General features: G+C 52.4%; 9 protein-coding genes across 9 annotated transcripts; 4 read left to right on the top strand and 5 right to left on the bottom strand.

The window, feature by feature from the left end:
• Nucleotides 1–446: 446 nt before the first annotated feature.
• On the bottom strand, nucleotides 447–2,619 carry FIBRA_01231 (uncharacterized protein; the record flags this gene model as incomplete). Its single annotated transcript, XM_012323109.1, has 5 exons — nucleotides 447–876; nucleotides 946–1,321; nucleotides 1,381–1,792; nucleotides 1,856–2,182; nucleotides 2,317–2,619. The coding sequence occupies 5 exons, from the start codon at nucleotides 2,617–2,619 to the stop codon at nucleotides 447–449; spliced, it is 1,848 nt and encodes a 615-aa protein (XP_012178499.1).
• A 436-nt stretch (nucleotides 2,620–3,055) lies between these two features.
• On the bottom strand, nucleotides 3,056–4,472 carry FIBRA_01230 (uncharacterized protein; the record flags this gene model as incomplete). The annotated part of the gene is made up of 10 exons (XM_012323108.1): nucleotides 3,056–3,242; nucleotides 3,297–3,376; nucleotides 3,426–3,587; nucleotides 3,645–3,666; nucleotides 3,726–3,778; nucleotides 3,834–3,911; nucleotides 3,963–4,018; nucleotides 4,084–4,152; nucleotides 4,212–4,349; nucleotides 4,418–4,472. The coding sequence occupies 10 exons, from the start codon at nucleotides 4,470–4,472 to the stop codon at nucleotides 3,056–3,058; spliced, it is 900 nt and encodes a 299-aa protein (XP_012178498.1).
• A 1,115-nt stretch (nucleotides 4,473–5,587) lies between these two features.
• FIBRA_01229 (uncharacterized protein) lies at nucleotides 5,588–6,214 on the top strand (the record flags this gene model as incomplete). The annotated part of the gene is made up of 2 exons (XM_012323107.1): nucleotides 5,588–5,946; nucleotides 6,022–6,214. 2 exons carry the CDS (start codon nucleotides 5,588–5,590, stop codon nucleotides 6,212–6,214), a joined length of 552 nt encoding a protein of 183 aa, XP_012178497.1.
• Nucleotides 6,215–6,318: 104 nt separating this feature from the next.
• On the bottom strand, nucleotides 6,319–7,503 carry FIBRA_01228 (uncharacterized protein; the record flags this gene model as incomplete). The annotated part of the gene is made up of 3 exons (XM_012323106.1): nucleotides 6,319–6,813; nucleotides 6,868–6,958; nucleotides 7,148–7,503. The coding sequence occupies 3 exons, from the start codon at nucleotides 7,501–7,503 to the stop codon at nucleotides 6,319–6,321; spliced, it is 942 nt and encodes a 313-aa protein (XP_012178496.1).
• A 2,080-nt stretch (nucleotides 7,504–9,583) lies between these two features.
• Nucleotides 9,584–14,875, top strand: FIBRA_01227 (uncharacterized protein; the record flags this gene model as incomplete). The annotated part of the gene is made up of 12 exons (XM_012323105.1): nucleotides 9,584–9,837; nucleotides 9,890–10,301; nucleotides 11,035–11,100; nucleotides 11,157–11,256; nucleotides 11,327–11,385; nucleotides 11,775–12,419; nucleotides 12,479–12,687; nucleotides 12,737–13,996; nucleotides 14,049–14,166; nucleotides 14,225–14,425; nucleotides 14,474–14,716; nucleotides 14,771–14,875. 12 exons carry the CDS (start codon nucleotides 9,584–9,586, stop codon nucleotides 14,873–14,875), a joined length of 3,672 nt encoding a protein of 1,223 aa, XP_012178495.1.
• Nucleotides 14,876–15,900: 1,025 nt separating this feature from the next.
• Nucleotides 15,901–16,813, bottom strand: FIBRA_01226 (uncharacterized protein; the record flags this gene model as incomplete). Its single annotated transcript, XM_012323104.1, has 4 exons — nucleotides 15,901–16,062; nucleotides 16,123–16,186; nucleotides 16,250–16,673; nucleotides 16,717–16,813. 4 exons carry the CDS (start codon nucleotides 16,811–16,813, stop codon nucleotides 15,901–15,903), a joined length of 747 nt encoding a protein of 248 aa, XP_012178494.1.
• A 3,432-nt stretch (nucleotides 16,814–20,245) lies between these two features.
• On the top strand, nucleotides 20,246–21,770 carry FIBRA_01225 (uncharacterized protein; the record flags this gene model as incomplete). Its single annotated transcript, XM_012323103.1, has 7 exons — nucleotides 20,246–20,305; nucleotides 20,353–20,538; nucleotides 20,595–20,810; nucleotides 20,871–20,987; nucleotides 21,047–21,232; nucleotides 21,284–21,607; nucleotides 21,669–21,770. 7 exons carry the CDS (start codon nucleotides 20,246–20,248, stop codon nucleotides 21,768–21,770), a joined length of 1,191 nt encoding a protein of 396 aa, XP_012178493.1.
• A 413-nt stretch (nucleotides 21,771–22,183) lies between these two features.
• FIBRA_01224 (uncharacterized protein) lies at nucleotides 22,184–24,619 on the top strand (the record flags this gene model as incomplete). Its single annotated transcript, XM_012323102.1, has 13 exons — nucleotides 22,184–22,279; nucleotides 22,331–22,395; nucleotides 22,456–22,485; nucleotides 22,537–22,749; nucleotides 22,817–22,902; nucleotides 22,956–23,061; nucleotides 23,117–23,308; nucleotides 23,358–23,571; nucleotides 23,620–23,655; nucleotides 23,910–24,047; nucleotides 24,100–24,203; nucleotides 24,268–24,326; nucleotides 24,378–24,619. 13 exons carry the CDS (start codon nucleotides 22,184–22,186, stop codon nucleotides 24,617–24,619), a joined length of 1,581 nt encoding a protein of 526 aa, XP_012178492.1.
• A 72-nt stretch (nucleotides 24,620–24,691) lies between these two features.
• FIBRA_01223 (uncharacterized protein) lies at nucleotides 24,692–26,621 on the bottom strand (the record flags this gene model as incomplete). Its single annotated transcript, XM_012323101.1, has 10 exons — nucleotides 24,692–25,038; nucleotides 25,095–25,347; nucleotides 25,397–25,552; nucleotides 25,615–25,677; nucleotides 25,730–25,750; nucleotides 25,802–25,825; nucleotides 25,876–25,992; nucleotides 26,041–26,108; nucleotides 26,158–26,343; nucleotides 26,396–26,621. The coding sequence occupies 10 exons, from the start codon at nucleotides 26,619–26,621 to the stop codon at nucleotides 24,692–24,694; spliced, it is 1,461 nt and encodes a 486-aa protein (XP_012178491.1).
• Between the last annotated feature and the right edge of the window lie 294 nt (nucleotides 26,622–26,915).

Here is a 26,915-nt window from a genome sequence, read left to right as displayed (position 1 = left end):
CCCCCCCCCCACTGCACTGCGGGCAGAACGCGACGTCCGACCGTCGAGCATGTACCGAACATGCGCCAAAAGAAGATCGCATTCTCACTCCATTTTCTGTGCTCGAGCATTAGATATTACATTCGGGAACCGAACATGGCAGCTCGGTAGCCTCTGATTGGCCCACTTGCAATGTTCTTTGCATGTAAAGCCCGGCTAAGTGATCACTCTTCGAACATTGCAGGAAAATGCGATCTCTCGCGGCCATTTTCCGACGCATGTTCGACCGCCGAACTTCGTCAATTGCCCACGGTGCTGGCGTGCAGCGCTGTGTGGACGCGACAAAGCGTCGTCGAGCACTGTGGAACGGGTGAGGATTGGTATGGTAGGTACTAGTACAGGGGAGTGGCACGCGGCTTTTGGGCGGTGTATGGGGTACGGAGAGCAGAAGAGACGGGGCCCGCGCGCTACATGCGCTCGAGCGGCTGCAGACTGAGCAGGCGCATCGCGGCGCCGAGGACGTCGCGCGCACAGAGGTACATCCACATGCGCACGCGCGCGGTGGGCTCGTCGGGCGCGCCCTTGACGACGACGGTCTCCCACGCGCTCGAGATGGCGTGCGCGAGGCGGAACGCAAAGGTGACGACGCCGCTGGGCTCGTGCGTGCGCAGCGCGGTCGCGACGACGTCGGGGTACGACCCGAGCAGGAGCACGATCTCGCGCGCGGCGGGCTCCGTGAGCAGCGCGGTGTCGAGCGCCGCGCGCGGCGGGAGCGGGAGCAGCGCGGGGTTCTTGCGCGAGATGGACGCGATGCGCACGTGCGCGTACTGCAGGTACGGGCCCGTGTCGCCTTCGAAGGAGAGCATGCGGTCCCAGTTGAACGTGTAGTTGTTGATCCTGCGCGGCGCGTCAGTCCGTCAGTCCGTCAGTACGGGCAGGCGGGGCGGGGCGGGGCTGCGCACGCACCGCTTCGCGGCCATGTCCTGGATCTTCACGCCGGTGATGCCGATCTCCTGCGCGACGGCGGCGGGGTCCTCGACGTTCTTGTACTTCTCCTCGTTCTTGCGCATCTGCTCGTGCATCACCGTGCCCGCCTCGCGCATGATCTCGTTCAGGAACACGACGGTCCCGCGCCGCGTGCTCATCCCGAGCACGAGCCCGTAGTTGACGTGCTCGAGGCGGTCCGCCCACGGGAACTCCATCAGCTTGAGCACCTTGAAGAACTGCTTCACGTGCAGATCCTGCTGCGACGAGATCACATAAATCATCTTGTCGAACTTGTACTTCTCGTACCGCTCCGTCGCCCCGCCAATGTCCCGCGTCAGGTAGATCGACGTCCCGTCTGTGCGCGGGCACAGTCAGCACCGGGGCGCACATCCGCGGGCGGAGCGGGGCACGCACCTTTCTTGCGCACGACGGCCTTGCCCATCTTCCACTGCTCCAGGTTCACCAGCTTCGCGCCCTCGTGCTCGTCGATCAGCCCCATGTCCTCCAGCCGCTGCAACGCCTGCGCCTGCGCCTCCTTCCCCACCTGGCTCTCGCCCGTGTACACGTCAAAGCGCACGTTCAGCCGCGCGTACTCCTCCTCGTACTTGCGCACGGACAGCTCGCGCCAGACCCGCCAGTTCGCCAGCGCCTCCTCGTCCCCGTCCTCCATCCGCCGGAAGAACGCCGCCGCCTCCGCCTTGACTGCCGGATCCGTCTCGGCGTCCTTGTTAATTTTCACGTACACGTCAAACAGGTGCTTGATCGCGTCCTTCTCGAGCTCCTCGCGCGAGCCGTACTTGTCGAATCCGACCGCGATCAGACCAAACTGGGCCCTGCGGCGTCAGCGGGCGCGGCTGGGCAGAGACAGACGGAAAGAGAGGATACTCACCTGGGTACCCCAGTCGCCGAGATAGTTCATGGAGATGACTTCCCACCCGCAGGCCTTGTAGAGGTTCGCGAGGAACGCGCCGATGATGGTGCTGCGCAGGTGGCCGACGTGGAACTGCTTCGCGATGTTGGGCGAGGAGTACTCAATGATGACGCGCTTTCCGCGCCCCGTGGCATGCGTGCCGTACTCGGGCGCGCCGGACGCCGTCTCGTGTGTGAGCGCGTGCACCTGGTCGAGCACGAGCCGCGCGAGCGTGCGCGTGCGCAGCGTGAAGTGCAGGAACGCCTTGTCGTGCACGATGTTGTCGATCCACTCGTCGGGCTGGAACTAACAGTGCCAAAAGCAGTGAACACACGACGCTCCCGCAACGAGCTCGGGCGCAGCCACGGAGAGCGACGGCAAGGGCGCGGATGTCGCGCGATCGGAGGAGGAGGGAGACGGGCGACAGGGAGACCACTCACGTTGCTCAGGACCTTCGCAGCCAGCTCGTCGACCTTGCCCGGTAGCCGGAACCGGGGCAGGGCAACGGTGAAGTCGACGCCCTTTTTTCCGTAGTCGACGCCCTGATAGGCCTGCTCGACGGTCAGCGGGGGCAGGGCATCCGCCACACGCTGAGCGATGGCGGTGCGGAATGCGTCGAGCACGCAACGCTCGGGGTCGGTGCCGGGTACGAGGGGGAGCGGGGGGAGGTTTGGGGGAAGCTTGAAGGGCGAGGGCGAGGGCGAGGGCGAGCTGGAGCCCGCGGCGGGGGCGTCGGTGGACATTTTGCAGAGCGTACGGACGCAGGGGCGGCGGAGAGATACAAGTGGTGGTACAGAAGAGAAGAGCGCGCGGCGGAGGAGAGCCACGGCGAGCAGCCTGGGGAGAGTCGGCGATTGTATCGTTGGTTATCGATCGCAGGGCAAGTTTTTTCGGTGGAATGCAGGAGACGGACGTCGCAGTGACTCGACTCCATCGCGGCAACACCCCCGGCCAAAACCGGAAGGCGTTTAAGATCGTGCTTTGTCCCAATCTCAATACCATCCAGATTCAGATCAGTAGTGTATTATTACGTCTAGGAACATGCACAACGAGAACAACTACAAAAAAGAAACAAGATGGAACGAAATTCAACGCAAGTAGGTATAATTTACGACTAACATCAGCACTCTATCAAGGCTGCAACACCAACACCCTTTTCTGTCGCGCTCACTAAACATGTCACCATTCAATCACGTCGGGGAAGAACTTTGCGATTAGCCCCTGGTAATACGGCCGGAGCATCTCCGGATTCACTCCCTCGTCGCTCTTGCTGTACAAATCATACGGGTTGAACGCGCGCACAGCCGCCAGCGCGCGCTCATCGGCAGCGTTTGTCAGATGCGAGTATGCCCCTTCCCGGTGCCATCTGCAGCAAAACAGACATTTAGACACAGCCGGTCGACCCACGCAGACCACTTACGGATAGAAGCTATGATAGCGAATCATGTACAGCGCGTCTTCCGGAAGACGGCTCTGGTTTTTCAGGACGTTGTACAGGTACTGCGCAGCACAATCAGAACCGGGACGTTGACTGGATCGCCGCGCGTACCTCGTCGTGTCCCCATGACAGCATCACGTTCTCCAGACCACAATGTGGTGCGTAGACACCATACTCAGTGGAGTAAACCGGATCAGCGTGGTCCGGATTGCTCTCGAACGTCTCAGGATAGATGTTTTTCTCGGAAAACTTGCACCCGACGACGAAAGTGTCCTGTCGCACAGCCAACGTCAATGAGATCCAAAATCAGTCAGCTCCGGATGCACTCACACCCACGACGTCCCATTGGCCTCTGCGTGAACGTACAGATCATTAGCATGTCTGACGCGATCAGCGCAAGATCACACGTACTCCGACCCAAACAGATACAACAGCTTCCCGAGATCATGCACCAGGCCAGTAACCTATAGAAGCCATCAACTGATATTCAGGAACATGCGCTCTGGCGACACGGCGTACCTGCATCCACTCAGGCTTCCCATCCCGCCGGATCGCTTCCGCAGTCTGCAAGAGATGCTCAATCTGGGTAAGACTCGTCTGTGCGGGGCGTGAGTGGAGCATCGGACAGAGTAGCAGCACGGATCTCACATCTGGATCCGAATCGTCCACAAGGGTGTTGAGCATTTCCATCGCTTCCCATATGCCTAATCACGAAGGTCCGGACGCTGTGAGCATGTGTCTCGGACACATCAATCTTATGTACACCTACCCATCCTGGCGCGGACCGTTTTCTTGAAGCTCTCACGCGCGCGCAGATTGAACTCTACAGTTTGCTTCTCTGTGAGGGGAGTGCTCATTAGCCCCCGCCCTGCGCTGTACGATGCAGTCAGTACATACCGTGCTGCTCGCGATAGAAGTTCTTGACACGATCGCATGCATCCTCGTATTGGCGGAACGCCGCTTTGTTCTTATCTGCGTCGAACTCGGACGCTGCGTTCCAGGTGTCGTTCGATACGGTGCCCTTGAACTTGTTCACTAGAACGAAACCCAACCGCCCCCATCGTCAGATCGCGACGAGGATCTGGAGAACGACGCAGACTGACCTTCGTCGACAGCGTCGGAGACTGTCTCGAGTGCGTGGACGTCGACGGCGGGCATGGTGATAGAGTGTGCTGGGAGGTAGAAGGTGGAAGTCGAAGTGAGGAACGCGTTGGAGGCAGTGGAGCAGCAGACACCGGTGCTTTAAGTAGGCATTGGATCAGCGGCGCGCAGTGTCCTATTTGAACGTCTGTGGTTGGCCGGCATCACGATTCGGTCGCCAGGGATTCGAATTATGTCAGAGAGCCCGGCGGACGAGGCGCTGGCCATGCAGGAGGGCCTACATCATTGAGCCGGGGTGGGGGAGGAGTGACTATCCTGTGCGATCTTGTGTAGGAAGAACACGCAGGCCAGTGGTTGATACATGCGTGGGGCGAAGTCAGTGCGGACAGAATCGATGACGGTCCCGGCCAAGCGTCAATGCGCCGGAGGCAAACGGAGATGAAGACCGGACGTAAGCGACGCAAGATTTGTTCGTCGGTTCAATGTACGACAACTTGAGCCTATGGAATAAATGTGCGGATGGCTATTTCTGCTGGCCTACGCAGATGTTCTTTGCTCAGAAAAAAAATAAAGGATGTTGCCTGACCTTCGTGACGCAGATAATCCGACAACACAAAGTTCAGCAATCAGCGGTGAGATCTGAGTCGACATATGTTGAGATTCTCTATGATGGCATACCTCAGAAAGTGATCCCCCATGTTTCCGAGCCCGTGTCCCCCGGATGTACTCGGGAGACATTCGAGTGTGTCTAGACCCAGTGGTGAACTTGGGCGCCTCGATGATAGGTGCCTGCCTATTATAGATGGTATTCATCCATTTGCAGCCATTTACCTAACGATAAGTAGAGCTTTCGTGAGAATTTTGCAGTCACAACCGGTGCCACGATCAACGGTTCATAAAAAACCGCCTCTGCCGAGTGTTCCGGTGGCATCCGCTAATCGACGCAGGGGTCGTGCCACAATTTCTCCTGGCTCCGACGTTTTATTACACTCTCCGCTTCTCCGACCTTGTGCGCAAACGATTTCGATCGCCGGTCACTCGTTTAGTAAACAGGACATTTCTCCTTAATTTCTCCTGCCAAGGGATTCAACTGGCAATTACGTGCAGCACTTACTCGCGCGCTCCTACTGCGTCCTCCTGTCCGAGCGCGCTGTTGAAGGAGAACAGCCATCATGACGTCCAGGGATACCCTCGCCGACCAATCGACGCGTGGTCTCAGCTATCATTTCAGCGACCTCGCGCACATGCAGGAGTATTCCGACACGGATGAGGAACTCGAGGTTGCACGCATGCGAGAATACTCACACTCTCGGCCCCGCCGTCTCGGAATCCCTCCCATCATCGACCGTCGGTTCGAAAATAGCTACCTACAAAGTCTCAGCTCCTACGTGACGGTGGGGGAAAATTCGTCAGGCGAGAAGGGCAAAGCGAGAGCCACGACAGGCCCGACCCTGCGCATTCAATGGGGCAGGGTGTTTTGGGTCACGACGAGGGACCAGGTCATCAGCCCGTTACTCCAGGGCGTGGCAAGGTATGTATTGTCTCCACCACCCTTGTCGTGATGTACGTCTTGCTCATCGGTCGAATACCGTTCTCCATCACGCAGAGGCGTCGCCGGCGTATTCATCAGTCCTCTCCTGTCTGATCTGGGCTTCAAATTCCGTACGTGGTGGGCACACGGGGCGACGCGTACAGGGAGGGCTCACGCCGAGGGCCATGGCGTGGGATGGCTGCGAAACTGGCTTGGAAGTCTGACTTCCGGAACAGTGGGCGGTATTCGCCATACGGCGCCTGCATAAGTGCGCATAATGATATCACTCTTGGTCAGGCAGTTGGTGTCTCGGTGTAGCTCATCCGATATGTAGAATTACTTCCATCACAGCGTGGCTGCTCGTGCGACTACTCATCCCTCAGGGCTCGCCATAGACACTGGCGCTGCGGCGGTCGCAGCCACGACTTCAACCCATTCGTTCACCCACATGTACCGGGAGAACGCGACATACAACCACCGGAACCATACAAGCTGAGAACGGTGCTCCGTCATCGCTCGGAGCGCTCTTGTGTACTCCGTCACGCTCGACACGAAGACTGACGTCGTTCGAGCGTCCGCGGCCGACCCTATCTGGGGCGGCTGGACTGTGCCAGAATCAGCGCCTGAGTGGGGAAAGTTATTGATCCTTCCCCATGTATCGAAGAGGAAGCCTCTGGCTTTGGCGATGATAGCAGCGAGGGGACCGGTGTACTTTCGGAGAAGAGGCGCGGAGACGAGTGTGAAGAGGCGAGGTACGGCTGCGGAAGTATTCGTAGCGGACAACGAGGCGATTAGGTGACCAGCTCCCTGGGCAAGGGACATGTGGTTTGGGTGTGCGGAGATACCGAGGTGGTCAAACGTTAGAATCTATGCAGATAGTCAACAGACACGATGGTGTGGGGTAGGGCAAGACTGACATACAGTCGTAATTTTGCCCTGGAGAACATATGGCTTGAGCACGTCTGCAATGATGTCGGCATCCCAACGCGCCGTAAAGTTGTCTTGCAGGTCACTTTTAAATGATATTTGATCAGTGTGCTTACAGCAGCGAACGACGACTGCGTTCATATTTACGGCAATGGGGAAACATGCTGATATCATTGCAGTCGTCGGCAATATTGAATAGTGACATCACACGGTATGGGGCAACGGATGAATGGCTTTGGCAACAGACAAGTCATCAACGAGACTGAGTACTCACGGCCTGTCTTCAATCCACCTCCTCCCTGCCTCTACACCCAACACATCTAGACTCCGTTCCAACTCGCGTCTTCTGATCTTTCCCAGACCATCTGCATTGCCCACGGATAAACATAGAGAGAAGACCTCTAAGTCGCTAGCTAGGCTGTGGAGAGATAGCAATGTAGGCGCGAAGAACATGCACTCGTCATCCGGGTGTGCGGTAAGGAGCAGTATACGAGGGGTAGCGGGCGCAAGTGCTGCGTAGCTCAGGTGGTCTGATGGTGGCAAAACGAGGAGGCTTGTATTCCACTCAAAGCTAGTAGACAAGAAGCCGCAGAATATGGAGAGCACTAGCAGCAACAGAGTAAAGCCCATCACAAGAGCATGAGACCGCCTAGCAAGCACTGCCCCGTCAGCTAATTTCGGCACTTGGTCTGGGGTAACAAGATGTAAGCTAAGGCTAGCGTCTTCCTGACGAAGTCGTGCTGTCCGAACGAAGGAAGAGTTTGAGATGAAACACGTCGGACTGATTGGGTTCGGTTTGTTGACGTTGCCCTACTCTTACAGTCTTACTTGTGCTGAGATCTGAGCTCTGATCAGCTCGATTTGATTGATACTCGATATTGTTCACTTTGTTTTGAGTACGATTGATCATATTCATTGTACACCGATCTCGCGATATTATAGTAGGCCCCAAGGTAATATGTTTCATTTTTTTTTGACGAGAATCATCCTGACTGACTCTGCTTCAGTAAATGTACTAGGGGCTTACGGTGACCTCGCTACTTGTAGCACTAGTAGGTATGTCGCAATAACGGGGGCTCTCGTCACAGTCTAACCATAAGGCCACAGGGCAAAAAGAGAAATAAGAGCTACACGTAGACTGAATTGAACGGCGACGATAGAGTTCAAACGGGGTTATGATAGGACACATGCAAGCGTGCCGCTGTATCAATACCGGTGGCCACTCTCTACCCACTGCAGCCTCTGCAATCTGGCTCATAGGCATGCAAACGCTAAGACAGACTTGCCATTTGCAGTGTACCCACCGTGATGCTGTAAAGCCCTAGGTAGCTTTCGCATGCGGTGGATGACTAGTGAGTCAGCTTAGCAGCAGCAATCATTGGTGCTAATGCAGCACCGAAGTTGCGTCAACGTTTAACGTTCATGAATAGAAAAAGACTGATGTCGGATAGCAAGTACTAGTATGCCCTGGTGACGCTAATCAAGAGGCCAAGTCTGCGTGAGTGCTGAGTAAGTAAGGGGAGTCTGAGCCGCCGTGGTGGCAGCTGTCAGCTTTGTGGCCACACGTGAGAAAAAGAGTCGACAACGACATGATCTTATAGATTCGTCGTTCACCGATCAGAGAAGGCGCGATTTGGGTGCTAAATTTGGACATCTCCTAAAACTTAACAGATATGCTCACCCCCATCCTGTGTTTTACATTGCACTGCTGACTCCAGAAAATTTGCAAGGCACCCTGGCGCAGACTCACCGAGCTGACATGTTGTCCTTATGTAAAGACTCGGATGTTTGGATTAAACCAGTGGTAATTCCCAAGACGTGATTCGCAGGTAATCACCAGCCAATCAATTATTGGGATCTGGTTTCAAACCACGCGTCCTGCGGAGACCGCTTCGTCAAGCTCTTCTCAAGAGACGGCGGGCTCACGCTGTTGCCACGCTGCCACGGTTATCTTTGGGTTGCTATTTTGCACAGGTATTCTACGCATTGTCGGTGACTACCTTCATCATCTCTGCAGGTTGCCCGTGTCCCTCGGCGTGTCGTACGAGTTGGTGGCCTACAAGTCATTTCAAGAGTCATGTCGTTGTTTTGTGTTTCACGCGGGAGTGCGCACTACTCAGGGCAGCAATTGGACTGGTGACTGAGTGCACTGCCGCACTTACTACGCAGGGTCTCATTCAGCGATGATCCGACACCCTCGCCTGGGCGCTTACTATACAGCGGAGATCCCAGCCTGCGCGAACGGGACGCCAGCCAAGCTGCAGAATGACCTCGTGCAGTCATCATTGCTTCAGAGGAAGCCCTATGGGTTTAGTCGGCGGTGGCAAATGCTACTGTCCGCAGTCATCATCTCTGCGTGGAGTCAAGTTCTTAGCGTTGGACCTAAAACGCACAATTTAACGCACGATATCGCGGGGACTCGAAGGACGAGGGCGACCCCGACCTTGAAATCGCCTCAAGTGACCTTGAGCTATCAACTCCGACGCCTGAAGTTCAGCTTCACCTCAATTCATAGCAACACTACCTGTCTCCTAATTCTCTCATCGCCTCGGCATGCTGTGATCGGGGGCGCCACGCATCCCGCTCGCCTAGCGCCTACGCGAAGCCGATCGTATATCCACTATCCTATAAAGCGTCGGCTAGGCAGCCACGCTTAGTCCAGTCCACTCTCCACCTTCAAGTTGACGCCCACTTTTATTTTGCTTCCACCATGGTCGCTGTCCCCTCAGCCATTCGCGCTCTCCTGGCTGGTTCGGCAGCCTCTGCCCTTCACAACGGCTGGGCATCTAACAATTGGAACGGGTCAGGATGGGGCAGTGCGGCGGACTGCAACATTTCGACCTTCGTGCCCCAGTTTCCTCCGAACCAGACCCAGCTCGTTGTGCCCAAGGACCTCGAGCCGCACTTTATCGGTCTCGGATTCGGAGTGCAGAACTACACATGCACTTCCAGTAACACGTACTTGTAGGTCATCTACCCCTTTCTTCCAGTCACCAATCTTAAATTGGGACGACAGGAATGTTGGCGCATACGCGGAGCTGTTCGACCTTTCTTGCTACGTCAATGCCACTTGGTTCAGCACCGTCCAGGAGCCTGCATACGACGTATGGGTCGATGCCAACGTCTCCATTGCCCTTGTCATCGATTTTATCCACTTCCTCAACCCGCCACAGAATCTTGCTCAGCACTACTTCGTCCCCAATCCCCTCAACGCCAGCGCTGGTCTCAACCCCAAGTGGGACTTCACGTCGTCCGGCAAGTTCGAGGGCAACCCGAACGCGTTCATGATTGGCAAGGGGAATGGCACGCTCCCGTCACCAAACAATGCAACGACAGATATTGCCTGGTTGGAAATACTCAATTTGGAGGGTGAGATTGCTCAGGAGGTCTTCCGATATGACACTGTCGGCGGACAACCACCATCATCTGTGAGCATCTGCTACGGCGGTACACCTTGTCGTTGTGACTTACACTTAATTCGCAGTGCACCTTCGGGAAGAGCAGCAACATATCTGTCCCCTACACTGCGAAATACCGTGAGTACTACTATAAAATACCTCTGTAAATTTTGCACTTATATTCTACTTCTCAGTCTTTTATGGCGGCTCGCTTTCTCCGTGACGAAATTGACGATTTTATTTCATTTGACGAGGATCACAGTGATATGCGTTGTTTACTGTTCTAGTAGTATGTTAATAAGGCATAGCATACGATCCCTACCTGATCGTAATGAAATTGTATTTGAATCAAGTGGTTGTGGTTCGCAGATGCCACTGGCGACATGATATTACTTAGCTACTAGAGTTCGGCTGGTGGCATAAGTTGCCGATGCAACTTATTACACCGTCAAGCGCTCATAACGCGGGCGCGTGACCGTGACGATACGCGACAGTTAAGTTAGGGAGGCCGCGCTTGGGGATCGCGTCCGCTAAGGACCATCGCGATTCACCAGACCCTCCACCGCTCCATTTTGACACGCTCCATCTATTCGTCGTAGCCATTTCCCCCAAACATGGCTGAGCACGCTTCTCCTCGTGTGAATTCAGCACGCCTCGCGACTTTCCAAGGACGAACAGTCCGGCTCACATGCAAAACAATCAGGGCAAATCTCGCCGATTTGCAACTCATATCTCGGACTTGCTAACATCGGGATAAATCCAGGTACAGGGTGATACTGCTATTGTCCAAGCCTCGGATGGCGGCGAGGTGCAGGTCCAGTTGCAGAGGGTGCGCGGATTCTTTGTGTGCTGTTGAAGCATGGCGCGTAATGGCACGTATAACAGGAAGCTGTTTTGACGACAGCATACATTGAGGTCATCGGGAATGTAGTGGACGCCACTACGATTAAAATGCTGGCGTGCATCAATCTGGGCGACGAGCTCGGTATGTGGATGTGGATTCGATCATACTCGGGGAGAACTCACTCATTCTGGAATGTTTGAACTTGCGGTAGACATGAATCTTGTCAACGATGTTGTCGAACTATGGCACGACCCACGATTTGCTAAGATGGTGTAATGTCGGATCCGCTCGTCTTGGCCCGTTTACTGGTGTAGTAATTTATCCCACAAGTTGTTTTCGAAAAGAGTGTATTTGTTTGCTTTCTTCACGCAATGGCACACCGAAGTTCCATGATGATCGTTTTAACGGTGGTGAAGCTACGTGTGATATAACGTACCTTGATGGGTAGTCGCTTGCACAAAGTGTTGGTAAGAGTATCTATCCCACGGGAACGTATCAGCTTCGGTTTCTCTATCATAATACAACTGACACCTGGTCCGCTCAGACTGCGCAAACAGTACTAAAGTACTAACTACTGTAGCACTAGTGTCTAAGTTTAGTGTACCGTACTAGTAGGATGCTGCTATCCCTCGAAGCGCCCATAATTCTTCCACGTGCAGGATCCCACGGAGTGTATTGTCTGCTGTGGCACTGGCGACTTCGTCGGCAACAGCTCTGCCTCCATACTCCGTACATTCCAGCCTTCCTTCCTTCTCAAAATGACGCGGTTTAAAGCATACTGGACCGATAGCGAGGAGGAAGATGAAGAAGAAACCAATATCGCGCACGATTCGGACGACTCAACTGGGGACGATCGGCGGGTGGACGAAGAGATTGGCTCAGACTCTGACGCCTCCTCAGAAGATGGTGCATGGCATCCAGACAGGAGGCGAGAGCTGAGCCATGTTACGGAGGATACAGAGTCGGAAGAAGAAGCAGCTCTAGATGGCAGTAGCGACGACGACGACGACAACGCCCCACGGGCACGGCCTTCAGTCCAGTTTGATCCAGCCATTAAGTCACCGCCACCAACTAAACGAAGTGCAGCAGATCCTACCATTATACCATGGGCTCGGGAGCTCGGCGTGGACGCGCAGAAAATGCATGTTATGCAGACATCGCTATTCCGTATGCCCGAGGAGGAGGCGGCATTGAAGGCGCTGTCGCGGCCTGCCACGCGTCGCAAACCTTCGCTGTTCGCGTCACTGAATCGCAAGCACAGTAGAGACTCTGAGGGAGAGGGTTTGCGAGCCGATTCGCGGCAGGTGCGCTACCATTCGGCCAGTCATCAATTCATCGTTCATATTTTACTCGATTTGTGTAGCGGACTTCGTTCGCCCAGGACATCGAACCTGCATCATACCGGCCTTCACGGAAATATGCTCGTGTGGAAGGCTCTGCATCGGCGGTGAGCGGGAAGGAAGATGCGTTTGTAGATGCCGGCCTCGCGTTAGGTCGCTCGTTCCGAGTTAGTTGGGGACCGAGTGGGACGCTTGTCCACCTCGGCGCGCTTTGTGGACCATACAGCTCTTCGTAAGTCGCGTCCTTGCTCATGCGTATTTGTGACTTCACAAATATATAGAGAAACCACCGCAAACAGCTCCATAGTGCAGAAGAGTACAGTTCCACTTGTTGCGGCCCCGATTGGAGAAGCCTCCGAACGTGCCTCGAAGCTTCTTTCGCATCATCTTGGCTCTACGCCTATCGAGTCTGATGCGGAGGGCGTGCCATTTGCAAATCCATCTCGTCAATTGTCCTTCTCATCGTTCGCGGCGCAATTCCCGGCTACCGACCTATCTTTTGAGGCTTGCCTCTTCCGCCTCGGCCGTGCGCTCTTCGACCCGATTGATTTACGATTAGCGGATTCGGCTGGTATGGAAGTCCGACATCGTGCGCACGCATTACGACGAAAGGCGGCTTTGTCCAAATGGCTCGAGACGACCATCGCAAATTCGGTTGAAGCGGACCTGCGCGATAACCCTGGCGGAGACTGGGCAGCCACCGCGTTTACCTTGCTCAGTGGAAATCAAGTAGAGAAGGCTTGTGAGATTGCTATGGACAGTGGCAACGTCAAGCTTGCTTCGCTGATGTCTCAATATCCTGGGGACGACGAGTTCAGAGCAGATTTACAAACGCAACTCTCACTGTGGCGGGAACAACGAATCGACGCACACATCAACCCAAATACTCGGAAAATTTATGCACTACTAGCTGGAATTGTGCATACACTGGAAGGGTCGAAGGGCGCTGCGCCTGAGCAATGTCCTGATGTCATTATTACCAAAGGTTTGGATTGGAAGCGTATTTTTGGGCTACATCTATGGTTTGGCGAGCCGATGGAGTCGACGATAGCGGATGCCTTCGCTTCTTACGATGCGCTATGGAAGAATCTGTCCTCAGGAACTGCTTCTCCTATACCCTGGTACAACGAGCAGTCTGTCAATTCCAACCAGCCTGGTAGCCGTTCATGGGTTTTGCCATCGTCTGCTACCCCCCCGGATGCACTGTATTCGCTTATAAGACTTCATTCCGATCCTACCTGCACCCTCTCCACTATCCTCTCACCACTTTCGTTCAGCGCGTCTCCAGCCGATTTCAGCCTTGCATGGCATATGTATATAATCCTCTCTCGCTGTTTGCGCGTAAGGGATTTGGCGGATCGTGAAGGCCATGCTGCTATAGAGGATGACGCCATCGACAACAGCAATTCAGACGAGCCTAGCGTAGAAGGCCACAGTCCAAGCGCTGACCTTTTGGCGAATAGTTATGCGCTGCAGTTGGAGCAGGCAGGCATGATTCAGGAAGCCGTCTTTGTACTCCTTCACATTGAAGGATCCGCAGGGTACTCATTTTGTCGTCAGTCGGTGTCAGCAAACATTTATGGGTTTTTGCAGGAGAGTCAAGGCAGTCAAAGAACTGTTGACCCGTTGTGCGGGGCGATTAGACGATTGGACTACGAGAGGGCTCGTGGGCAGCTTAAAGCTACCAATGGCCTGGGTGAACGAAGCGAAGGTATGAACAAAATTGCTGATCATTAATCATTGTCTTCTCGCTCATCAATACTTTATAGGCTACGTATGCCCTAGATTGCGGCGATGTTTACGGTGCCTACGAGTTATATCTCACTGCCGGGTTATACAACGCCGCCCATGACTTGGCTGTACGGGAACTCGCACCTGACGCAGTGATACGCCGCGACCTGGATTTATTGAGAGATCTGTTTGACAAATTCAGGCCCCATGTCGTTGACGGATGGCAAGAGCGAGGAAAGGTATGGCTTCAATCATCACGCTTTCTTCTTGCTCCCTCATTATGTTAGGTCTTCCTTGACTACGCCCACATTTTGACGCGCCTTCCGGAGCTGCACGAGCGTATACACAGCGGTACAGCGGATCCAGCGGACACGACGGAGCTGGAGCAGCTCGCCCGCAGCGTACCAAAGATCATAGGAATATTGCCGGATTTATTCAATGACAGATCGGACCCTTGTCATACCGCTGCATTTGCAGAAATGACAAACAAGCTCGCTGTGTGCCTCAACAAAGTAAAACCACTGGTTCTTGTACGTGCTGTCTTTCTTCATATTGCGTATCGCGCGTCTGACTTCATACCGTAGTATCAGTCTCGCATTCGGGCTCCCCAAATGACTGAAGGTATGCGACTACGTAACGTACAGACCGCCGCATTCGAAAGGTTCCTCAAAATGGTCGAAGTGGCATAATGTCGACACATACGCTGTTGGGTTTCGGTATAATCGGATGAGCTGTCTTCACTGGTCCTTCCTGACCGCGACTTACGTGTATGTGCGACGAACTGGACAAAAAGGACATGAGCTGTAAATCTGAGTCTCGAATCGCCCATTGTTGTCCCGCAGTGTGCTAATATTATCGCATTAGTGTGGGTGTTCATTCAGCCACTGAGTGCTGAGATTGAATCGTCTCGCGCTACCTGTTTCATTCTGCTTCTGGCTTTTGGGTTCATACCCCTACTTAAGTGGCGGTTATGTTCGATCTCTGTTCCCGAGATGCCGTCCGCATTTTGGCAATTTTGTGCCAGTCCTACAGCTTCTGGTCTCGTTCTCGGCCTCGACACGGGCGGGCGATGAGATCTCAGCTTCAGGATTTTGTTGTCCGGCTGCTTTTACGATCGGCTGGGCCCATATCAGTACGTGAGTCCTTGCTTGCCAATTATACATAGATCTGCTAAGATGTGATCTCCATTGTCGGCCATAAGGAAACTACTTGCTCCAAATGGGATAACATACCCGCCGATTAATCTCATCGCGCGGGAGATGCGGTTCCTGGCATCGGAGATTATGACGCCTGAAGGTTTGAAACACCCAGAATCGTGTTATAGGGCTCCGCCACATTTCTGGCGTGGACGGTGCTCCGGCGCCCAGAGTCACGATTTTAGCCATAAGGTGGTTGGAATGCTATCCACTTTTAGTTGAAACAGTGTATTTACATGCGCTCGCTCACTGTCCGCCTCTCGTGTCGCTTACTAGCCCACCATCAAACGTTGGACATCGACAGGAGGAGCGAGGAGACAAGTCTATATTACGGATGGCTCAGGTTGTGAGGTGGATCTACACGGTGTAGTTATAGATGTGCAAGCTGAAGTCTACGACATGCAAAGATAGCAGGGGGGACGTGAGAGCGATTGGGATAATTTATGCGGATACTGGGGAAGGTGCTGCCGGAACGGAGAAGGGCGAGTCTCTTTCCAGGGTCGCTGCCGTGTTTGGACTTAGTCAATGCTCTGTCCACAGGTGAATAGAACAGTCGCAACGACCGAGGACTCCAGAAGGCCAAGTTGCATGGCTTCCGGTGTCATCTCGAGGAGTACGGTGTCTTTGCCTCTTGCAATCCGAGCAAGCACTCTTGGCGCCTGGGATTGAAGCTTGTAGAGCTATAGCGAAGGGCAAGTAAGTCGATCGCGCAGCGGTCACCGAATATAAGCGACTCGTACACAGATGAAGCCGTCTATCGGAGACCAAGCATATTGAACGCCTCCAATTGTCATGACCCGTTTGCTGTAATGTTGAGGCTGCAGGTGAGCTGTTCTTCGCAGGGGAATCACACCAGGACGGTCGTACCTCTGATCCGATGACAGGCGAAGCCAGTCGCGAACGCGCTGCTTGGCGGTCATGCCCCGCATCTCAATGGCAGGGTTCGGCTGCCAGGTGACCATGGCCACATTCCTGGATTCATTGTCCTTCCACATCGTTCCCGAGGCCGCCCCGGAGTCGGTCGTGACACGATACACCACCCTGTTCTGGGGGCCGACGACGGTGCAATTGAGAATGGTCGTACGAAAGTCCGTGAACTTGAACTCGATGCTCTCGGACTGCGCTGTCTTTGAGGCCGTAATGGGTGCGGAGGGAAGTGCGCCGAAGATGGAGGGTGCGATGCCTGAGCCTGCGCTCCAGTCTCCTTGCGTGAAGGGGTTCATCTTGGCTACGCGGGCAGGAAATAAGGCAGGAAAAGCTGGGAAGTGTGGCGTCGCGAAAGGTGTCGAAACTGTGCTGGTGAGGCTCCTCAACGGAACCTCTAATATACAGACCATGGATGTACGAGCTGGGATGGTCAATGACGCTCGCGGCGCCAGAGACGTAGAGGACAGAGCCTTCAGAACGTAATCTAGTCCACATGCGCGACATTATGGCACAAGTAGAGGGCGTTGCGCTGTTGAGGTCGGAGGGCTAGTGCGGAGGACTCGGCGAGTGACTCGGGTTTCACAAGACCCAATCGACAATCAGGATCTGTGATGATCGCGTGCGCGGCATCTCCCAATCACCCTTCGAGTTCACTGGGCGGTCAACAACCCGGCATTCACCACACGTGGCATGGACCTTCTCGCGGCGAATGCCCGAGTCTTCCATTTTCTGGACCGCCCGCCACCTGCGACATACCTGCCCCGGAGAACTGAGCGGGCGTTTGCTGATTTCAGGATCCAGCCGCTGGACGCGCAAACTGTATGCTAGAACTGCGCTCAGGAGGATCATGGGAAGATGGAGCTCCTCGGTCTGCAATGGTCATTCGGATGCGACATTCGGACGTGAACAGATGAAACCAAGTCACGTACTTGCGCGCCGGCGTTAGCTTTACCGTGCGCCACGTTTTGTGTATACGGAATCCACAAAACGAAAAGTATCAAAAGCCAGCACGAGTTGTATGGATTCCGATGAGCGAAATTGAGACAGTTGGTATGATTCCTTAACAATCGTCGCCGTGATGAACGTATAAACAGTGGTAACTCGCGGTCCGACTCCACGCGTATGATTGAAGACGAGCGCTGAATATCGCTCGAGACTTCCGCTCACCTGAGGCCGTGTAAGCATTGTTGCCTAAGATGTGGCACCAGTTGAGTGTCATGATGGAGAAATTATGACCAGACTGACCCGCCTGCTAACTTACGGAGATGACAGAGCGGTGCCGCGAAGCAAAGTCATCTTTGATCTCGACCCAGACTGTATGATCTGGGTGCGGCATGCGGCATGCTCGGCCTTCGGGATGTCATCGAGTGTGATGCCGTCAACATGTGGACAAGAATGGATCGCGACCTATTCAGTATCCAGAAAAGTTATGGATACCGTGTACATCAATATTAAAGATGCTGCCGGCGGATGTGGAGAGCGCCGACACCGTGAATATTTACGCGTCTGCATTTTCTCTAGGAGAAAGAATTTTATAAGCAACTCAGGTCTTTACCATACAGCACTCTGGGAAGAGATATCATTCAGAACAAGAAGCAGTGCACATCATTGCTCGCACCGGGTCCAGTAGTGTGAAGCTCATGATATGATACCTATGTAGCGGGTTATGTCAGGTCTGTGATTGTGGATATGTTAAATGTGACCCCCTCACAACTCAGAGGAAGCTTTACTGACATAAAATGGAATTTTCCATCAGGTCCACTACAAGTGGCGTTTGATCGTTCGTAAGAAGATATTCATCAGAGTGATACGATGATAAATGCCCTTGGGACTTCGTTGTAATTAGAACAAGGATGCCCGGATGGGTATATTGGGTGATCACCAATGTGCCAGCAGCGGCGGCTCGTCCGCAAGAATCTTCACTGCTGAGAGGCAGGCTCAGGTCGTGAGCACCAACGCTCGAGACTCATGATTCACCCACCCAGACATGTAGGAAACTCGTCTCCCGCGGTCGGGGCTCTGTAGGTCAGCACTAGGGATGAGCGGGAATCGTCTTCACGCTCAGGAACGAGTGACAAGGCAACAAGTCACCATTGAAAAGCTATACACCGTGGCCACAAGCTAAGGGTGATGAGGTCGACGTTCAGCGGCTGGTATTCAGGTCTAGTACTTACAGGATGGGTGAACAGATATTTCACACCGGGGTGAGGTGTGTACATGCACTGGCACCAGGACAAAGATATTGTTTCATGGAGGTCGGAACCACAATCTTGGAAGCAGTGGTCCACAGTGACCCGCGCCCGCGTCGCTGCAGTGAGGATTTTTGGTGCCTGTGCGAGACGGAAAAAGTACTGAAAGGAGCTGCAGCATATTCGGAGCAGGTGGAGGGCCGAGCAATGGACTCGGGCACTCGGAGCGACGAGATCGCGCTTCCGTCAGTTGTCTGTCTCTGTGTGCGCCGCCGCAGCGCTTGTCCTCTTCTGGGGCAGGCGGGACCGGTGAAGCGGATGCTTCGGACATCAGCGGACCTCTTGCCCCCCTCCAGGCTCCATGCCACATGCCATGTGCCAAGTCCCACAGGGAAATACAACATTGCACAGCAGCAGCACATCACCACATCTTGCTCTACAACAATTCGCTGTGCAGTGTACCATACGACACACGCCTCCAAGAGATTTCTATGCGTGAAGACTATCTTTGAAATGCATCGATATGTTCCAGCAAGGACGTCTGATATGTTGCGGGCATCCGTGCGAACCCCGATGCGGCAGGGTATACAAATTGGACCTCTGGCGGATGGACGCCGATTAGCATTTCTATTTACAAACCATGGCCATGGACATCACAAAATGCGAGAGTGAGCCACAGAATGAAGGCCATGTTCAGTGTGTGTGAGCTAATCATCAGAACAGATCCCAACAATCGTTCCCGTTGCATCGGGCCGCAAAGCCAGTCCCACATATCGCTGAATATTGGCAGTGACACGAACGCTTTCAGTTGAGTCATATGCCAATCCTTTTAACAAGTAAACAATAAAGATGAAATGGGCCCACGATATTTCGCTGCCAGGGAAAAGGTGAGGACTGCTGGCCAGCAGATAAGCTCAAGTCTATACTCACAGTAATACTGATGGGTGTGCTTGGTGGCAGTGCAGACCTACTCCGGTCCACATGAGACAAGATTGATTTTCATGGCAACCTATGCCCAATCTAAGAAGTTCTCCAGATGGACATTAATCCGACGAGCAGTCGTCAAGGTGATACAATTCGCTCATTGAGCAGATGAGCAGATGCATAATTGTCGCATTTGCCTAAGATGTGCTGAGGTCCATCAGGCGTTAAATTTAAAGGTAGAAATTCCAAATCGCAAGCACCTGTCCAAGTACGACTGAATTAAGAATGCAGTAAAATCCTCTCTAGCGCATATAAGTACGTGACTCTAGTGCTCAGGTGGAATCCAGTACTAGTAGCCCACGTCGTCGTCGGTAAACCGCATTGTGACAACATTTCCGATCGTTGTCCAGTGTTTTAATGAGTTTCGGAGCTGAACACGGAAAAGTCATTGCGGAACGCAGAGGAACGACTGTATGCGTTGCTTAAAAGTGATTGAATAGTAGACTGAGCTTGTCCAAACAAAGTCGCCTTCAAGTCGGCAGCGTCCGGAGTGAACGAGCGCTTATGGTAAGGGCTAGAGCCCGCACGCCTGGATATCCTGGCCGCGAGGTTAACGTACGCTGCACTGGTATTTGCCTTTGAACTCTTACTTCCTTTTGGTCGTTTGGAACTCGAACGCTCCTGCTAGCTTTTATCCACCTCTATCGTGTTAGGAAGTTACGCCTGGTATCTCGTCCCAGTTGGCAACGTGCTTAGTACGGATTCCATAAAGGAGCGCATTTTGACAGGTTGTAGCCTTCCTCGTGTCTGTGAGCTTGCGGCAATGAGCACAAACAAGCTAAATGTGGAGGGCGTTATGCTATTCGAACAGCCATTTGCAAGGGTGAGTCAGACGTCTTTCGCTCTTGAGCATCCATTTAGTGCGAATAGGTACCATACGAAAACTACAGAAAGGTTTTCCGTGCCTCGCAAAGAAATATTGAAAAGGAATTTGCGCCGGTACAAACGGCAGCCCATGATTTGGCAAAACGATCTAAGACCGGCCACAGTAGTACCGATGATGCTATCAAGAGCATTGACGGCATGATTACTCGTGTAGAGAATTTGAAGCGGAAGGTCAGTCATGATTCATGTTCGGATCGAGTTGGTCCATTCATATCGTTGGTGTGCAGCTATCCGATCTGCACACTTCTTCTGGAACGCCTACGTTAGGCGTTATGCGAGAACGGCTGCAACACCTTGCGACCGTTGAGGATATGCAGTCAACTAGCAGTCCTGAGTTCGCACGATGGGCGGATATACGTCTGGACCGATGGCTGGTCGATTGGTCCCTCCGTAACAATAAGGTGAAGACAGCGAAGACGATCGCAGCTGAGCGAGGTGTTGAGGTATGTATAACCGAGCCATGATTATTCTTGTAGTAATGTGATACTCACGACAGTATGCAGAGGCTTGTGGACATCGAATTGTTTTCTGACATACGAAGAATAGAAGAGGCTTTGAAGCGCCAAACCTGCACGGAGGCGCTTGCTTGGTGTAGCGAGAACAAAGCTGCCCTTCGTAAAGTCAAGGCATGTTATATCGATATCAGTGTCAAGTACGACGTAAAAATTTTGCTTTTCAGAATACGTTGGAATTCGATCTGCGACTCCAAGAATATATCGAATTAGCCAGAGCACAAAAGCACGTAGAGGCTATTGCATATTCCAAGAAGCATCTTCTGCCATGGCAAGAGACACATCTTCCTCAGATCCGTCAGGCATCCGCCCTACTTTGTTTCCCGCCAACAACCGCCTGTGGTCCGTATAAGGTATATCCTTACACTAGTACAAGACGAGATGTTCGCTCACGAACTTTATAGCGGCTGTATGATCTCGCACGTTGGACTACGCTAGTGCAATCATTTCGTCTCGCTATCTATAACCTCAGCACTCTGCCATCTGAGCCTCTCTTGCATCTCGCCATGTATGCAGGGCTTGCATCTCTCAAGCTCCCCGCATGCTACGATACCCACAGAAAGAATATCGACTGCCCTGTCTGTGACTCAAATCTAGGTCGACTCGCCGAAGAAGTGCCTTTCAGCCATCACGTGAATTCTACCATTGTGTGCCGGATAAGCGGCAAGATCATGGACGAGGACAATATGCCGTTAGTATTTCCAAATGGACAAGTGTACTCGAAAGAGGTACGGAAATGGGCTCCCGGTGGTGTCTAACGGGATCACATCTGATGCTTTTAATCTCCAGGCCCTGGAAGATATGGCAGCGAGGAACGACGGGACTGTTCGATGTCCAAGGACCGGCGAGAAGTGTAACTTCTCGGATCTGCGCAAGGTGTTCATTTCATAACTGTCGCTGGGACAATGTAATGTATAGGTATTCATTCATGTACTACATCCTCAATGATTGCATTTTATGTATTTGTACAACCATCTAGTTAGCCACGGGAACCATCTTTCCTTGTCTGTCTTCTTTTCCAGGAATGAGGGCCGAAGGTCAAACCCAGAGTTACAACTCTATTCAGGACTCCGAGAATGAGTCATCTGTCAATGTCCGTCGAATGTGAGCCGTCGGATAAGCGGTCATTGGCGCTGAGCTATCTCATTGACAGACTCTTATCTCACGTTCCTGCCCAACGCACCACCCGAGTCTGATAGAAAAGTAGAGAAGCAGTGAAATAGAAGATGGGATTATGATGCCTGGAGCAGGGCTCCCTTTAAAAATCGACCGCCCCTACGCTTGCATTTCCACGGCTGTACTCCATGGCCGCTTTGCTTTCACGACGTTGGTGGCTTCAGCAGTTGGAGGTTCGTGATGATGATGACTCACAATTGACTTACATCCAGTCTTTTCTCTCGGTATGCCCATTTCAGTCCAATTTCATCCTCACTTCTGATCGAATGCTCAAGAATGATGACCTCCGCCCTGTTCTCCCTGAAAAGCGTACATGGGCAGCATGGAACTACGTGACTTAGTACGTTTACGATCTATTGCGAAGACTGAAAGCGTCTCACATGACGGATGACACTACTAGCTGGTTAGCTGATAGCTTCAACATCAATACGTGATTCAAAATCGTATAGCTGTATTCGAACACCCCTCATTGATTGTGTAGATGGATGATCGCATCTTCAATGATACAATTGGGACTGTCATGGTGGCAGGCCTGGCTCTGTGTCTGGATCGGTTATGGAGTTGTTACTCCATTCCTTGTCTTGAATGCTCGCCCCGGGGCGGTGCATCACATTACATTCCCTGTCGTCGCTCGGGCAAGCTTTGGACTATGGGGGAGTCTGTGGTGTGTGTTTAACCGCGCTGCCATGGCTTGGTGAGTATCTATTTTGTCTCTAAATTCGCTCGACTTCAGCTTCACTTATATATGACGGTGCTATTAGCATCTGGTACGGTGTTCAAGCCAGCATAGGTGGGACTTGTGTCTTGGTCATGTTACGAGCAATGTGGCCGAGCGTGAACAACATCCGTACGAACTCTATCGCTCATAGAGCGCCTTTGTCTGAGACTATCTACCTACAGCCAACTCGATGCCCGTGTCATCCGGAACCAATACGCGGGACTTTATGTGCTTCTTTCTATTCTGGCTTATCTCTCTGCCAGCAATATGGTTCCCTATACATAAAATGTGAGCGATTTAAATGCTTATGTTTCCAATAGTCGTACTCACAAAGGTGTTCCAGACGGCACTTCTTCACACTCAAGGCTATTGTCGTACCCATTGCTGCGCTAACATTCTTTGTGTGGTGCATCATTAAAGCACATGGTGTGGGCCCCATCGTACGTCAACCAGCACGCATTCATGGCTCGCAAATGAGCTGGGCAATGGTCGTGAGTTTCATGTCCTGTATCAGCAACTCAATCACGCTTGTGACGTACGTCAATCTCCCTCCGTCCAGCTTGTGCTCATACTGCCCTTAAAAGAAATGCACCCGATTTTGCGTCTCGAGCTAGAAGGCCATCTGATGCCGTCCTTCCTCAACTCATTGGAGCACCATTGTGCTATGGGGTCGTGTGCTTCATTGGGATCATTGTCAGTTCCTCATCAGAAGCAATCTACGGTCAGCCCATATGGTCTCCCATTGACTTGCTTGGCATGTTTTTGGACGGCGAGCCCTCGCACGCCACGAGATTTGGAGTGAGCCTCCCGCTTGGTACGCTTTTTCTGCTAACTAGTGCGTCACAGGTGTGGTTCATTGCAGTGGCATTCATCATCGCTCAGGTGAGTGATGATCTTCTCCTACGAATTAGCGCAGATTTAACCAATCAATCTTCGGCGTCTCACCACTGATCTAAAAGCTGGGGTAAGTGCTCGAATCTTACACTCTGAGAGTGATCTCATATATCACGACAAACAGAACAAATATATCTGCGAATACAATCAGCGCTGGTTGTGATCTCACAGCATTATTCCCGCGTTTCATAGTATGATATCCGCAGTACACTACGGGGTCTATGATCTCATTTGTTTGTCAGACCATTCGTCGGGGAGGCTATATCGCTGCCATTGTCGGGTTGTGTATGACACCATGGAACCTCTTAAAGAGTAGCAACAATTTCACGACGTATCTGTCGGCATATTCAGTCTTTCTGAGCTCCATTGCCGGTGTAATGGTGAGGCTTCATCTCACATAGCATACTTATGGTCTTCTCAACCTCAACACAGATAACAGACTACTATTTGGTGCATAAAGGGCACTACTACGTGAAGGACTTATACAGTACTGACAGGTCTGGATGGTATTGGTACACCTACGGAGCAAACTTGAGGTGAGTCGCATATTTATTGTACTGAGCTGCTAATACATATGATGGGAATACCCAAACCATTCAGAGCATATGCCGCATACATTGCAGGAATATCAATAAATGTTGTTGGTTTTGCTGGAGCGAGTGAGTTATCTTTTGTTTGTCACACTGTTACATACTTCATCGCACGCACAGCTGGGCGCACTGTGCCGCTGGCAGCAACTCGCATCTATGAGCTATCGTTCTTTACCGGAATGGGCGTGTCCGGTCTAGTGTACTGGATGTTGAATCAAGCATTCCCCGCGCGTGGTGCTGCTAAATCATTCAAGGAGATAGATTTGTCCGCGGAAACAAATGATATCGAGTCAGACCATGACTTCGATGAGAAAAGTGCTATTGTGGATGTAACAGAGAGTATAGCATCGGCTTCTGTATAATATCCGAGCAATATCAGACACCTAGACGTAGGATTACATTATATGAAACTTCTCGTGTTCCCACACAACAATTTAGATAGCTGCAACTGCAGCTGGTGCAACCTCGTTCTCGTCAATTTCTGATCGCCGCTTGCCCTTCGTGTCTTCTGCATAGTTCTCGTAAAAATTCCGCTCGTCGGTACCTCCGCCATCACCGCTCCGTCCTGGTCCGTCCCAGAAGTGATAGGCTTGACTGAACACGCCGTAGGACGTCGGCACAACCTCTACCAAGTCCCCGCGGGCTACCTCGATGGCCGGAATCTCCGATGCGGGGAGACCGATTAGATATGCGAGAATGCAGCGAATGACTGATGCGTGTCCGATAATAAGCAAATCTTCCTTCTGCCTCTCGAGTTCAATGAGGGTGGGCTCGAGACGGACTGCACAATACAATATCAGCGATATCTCAATCAGTCAATAATGGAATGAAACGCACCACAAAGGTCGTGATAGCTTTCGGCCCGCGGAGCGCGATATGCGTAGGGGTCCTTGACGAAGCGATTCCACTCGTCAGGATAGTACTTTCGTACCTCATCTGGAGTCAACCCGTCCCACACTCCAGGATTGATCTCTGACATCTGGGGACGTTCCATGACCTTGACTTTGGCCGGTGGCGATGGATCATCGGGTCCGGTAGTCAGGAATGGCCATGCCGAATGATGAGATCGACGGCGTGCTGACGTCCATATCTAATCGCGCTGAACATATCAAATATGTAAGACAGGAAAGTACACATACCACTAGCTTGCGAGTGGAAGGATCAATTCCCCGCTGCTCGAACGATTTCGCGCGTCTTTCCAACACAAAATCTTTCAAGCGTTCTGCATACTCCCATCCAGCCGGGGACAGGTCTGAGTCGGCTTTGTACGAGTGCTCAATCAAAGATTGACCCGACTGCGATAGCCAAAAGGTGAATGTTTATTGGTGACTGTTGAAATTAGGAAAATGTAACTGACCCGAGCAAAATAGATCGTTCGGAACCGATTATGAATGTTCATAAGAAAGAAAACAATTCTGGACTGTGACATAACACATGAGAAGCTTATTCAGCCGACTCAAATGTATGCTTACTTGGAGGTATCCACGAATATTCTACGGTCGGCATAATAAACAAGGACGCTACGCGCTTTATACACCACTTACGTTCACCATGATTTGTTCGCCGACCTATATTGCATTTGTTCGATAGGTCCATGAATAACGAGGAAAAGACCTACATTCTTGATCCGAATGAAAGGAAAATCAGTTTCTTCAACAGGCTCGTAGTGAACTTCGTGGTCGCGGATGCGCCTGTAGTAATCTTCTACCGCCTTGTTGGGATCCCATGAACGATACTGCTGCCAACGTCAAGGTCGAGTTCCAACATCATGCAAGCTGCGTACATCTGGTGACGAAATTTTGACACTTCGGATATTCGCGAGGATAATATCCTCATCATCGCACAGAGACTCTAGTATAAGCTCAGCATAAAGAGGGCTCACGATGACACTATAGCCAACCTAGTATGATCACATGGATCCCAGCAGCGCTGAACCTCTCGGCTATGTCTTGTCGGCGTTCCCTGGTTCCATTGTTTGCATCGTAGATGACCACTTGACCTTGAGCGTTGAAGAAATCCCAAATCAATTGTTCGCATCCATCGGAAACCTTTTGACGCAGGGCCACAGTTTCAGGGCTTTTGTCTCCTGCTCACCCATCAGTTCATAATCTCGATTGGATGGGTATCAAAGTTATTACCCAAGGTGAAGTAGTCCGAAGGAAGGTTTTGGGCACTCCCGATAACTTTGCGACGATAATCTCCTAGCGATACCACTTGAGTTTTCACACCAGTCCAGCGGAGGTAGCGCTCTAGGGCTCTTGAAATGTGAGTCTTTCCTCGAGCAGGCAGTCCAACGGTCAGTACAAGGATCTTTCCAGCATGGAACAGAAGCCCAGACGCGGTTGTGTAGAGAGGTGCAACCATCTTGAACTACCGTAGTCATCCGAGCAGCCTGAAGCCGACCCTCCGGCTAACCGTCGGCTGATAGTAGATCTTATCTTATCAGCTGGAGGCGTTCACTTACTACTGAGAGTCGCGATGAAGACGTTCAAGTAGGAGTAAAACTCCAAGAAAACTATCAATTGGAGGATTCTTTTTGCACTCGCAGAAACTCCCCGAGATCCCGAGGAGTCTCAGTGAGCACAGGCGCAGGCGCAGACGAACAAGCGTCGAAACACCTATGTACCCCTTCCATTTACTTCAAGGCTTGAACTATTA

Source organism: Fibroporia radiculosa (assembly GCF_000313525.1).
Source record: "Fibroporia radiculosa TFFH 294 genomic supercontigs, scaffold515, whole genome shotgun sequence".
Lineage (NCBI taxonomy): Eukaryota > Fungi > Basidiomycota > Agaricomycetes > Polyporales > Fibroporiaceae > Fibroporia > Fibroporia radiculosa.
This window is presented reverse-complemented; position numbering and strand designations above follow the sequence as displayed.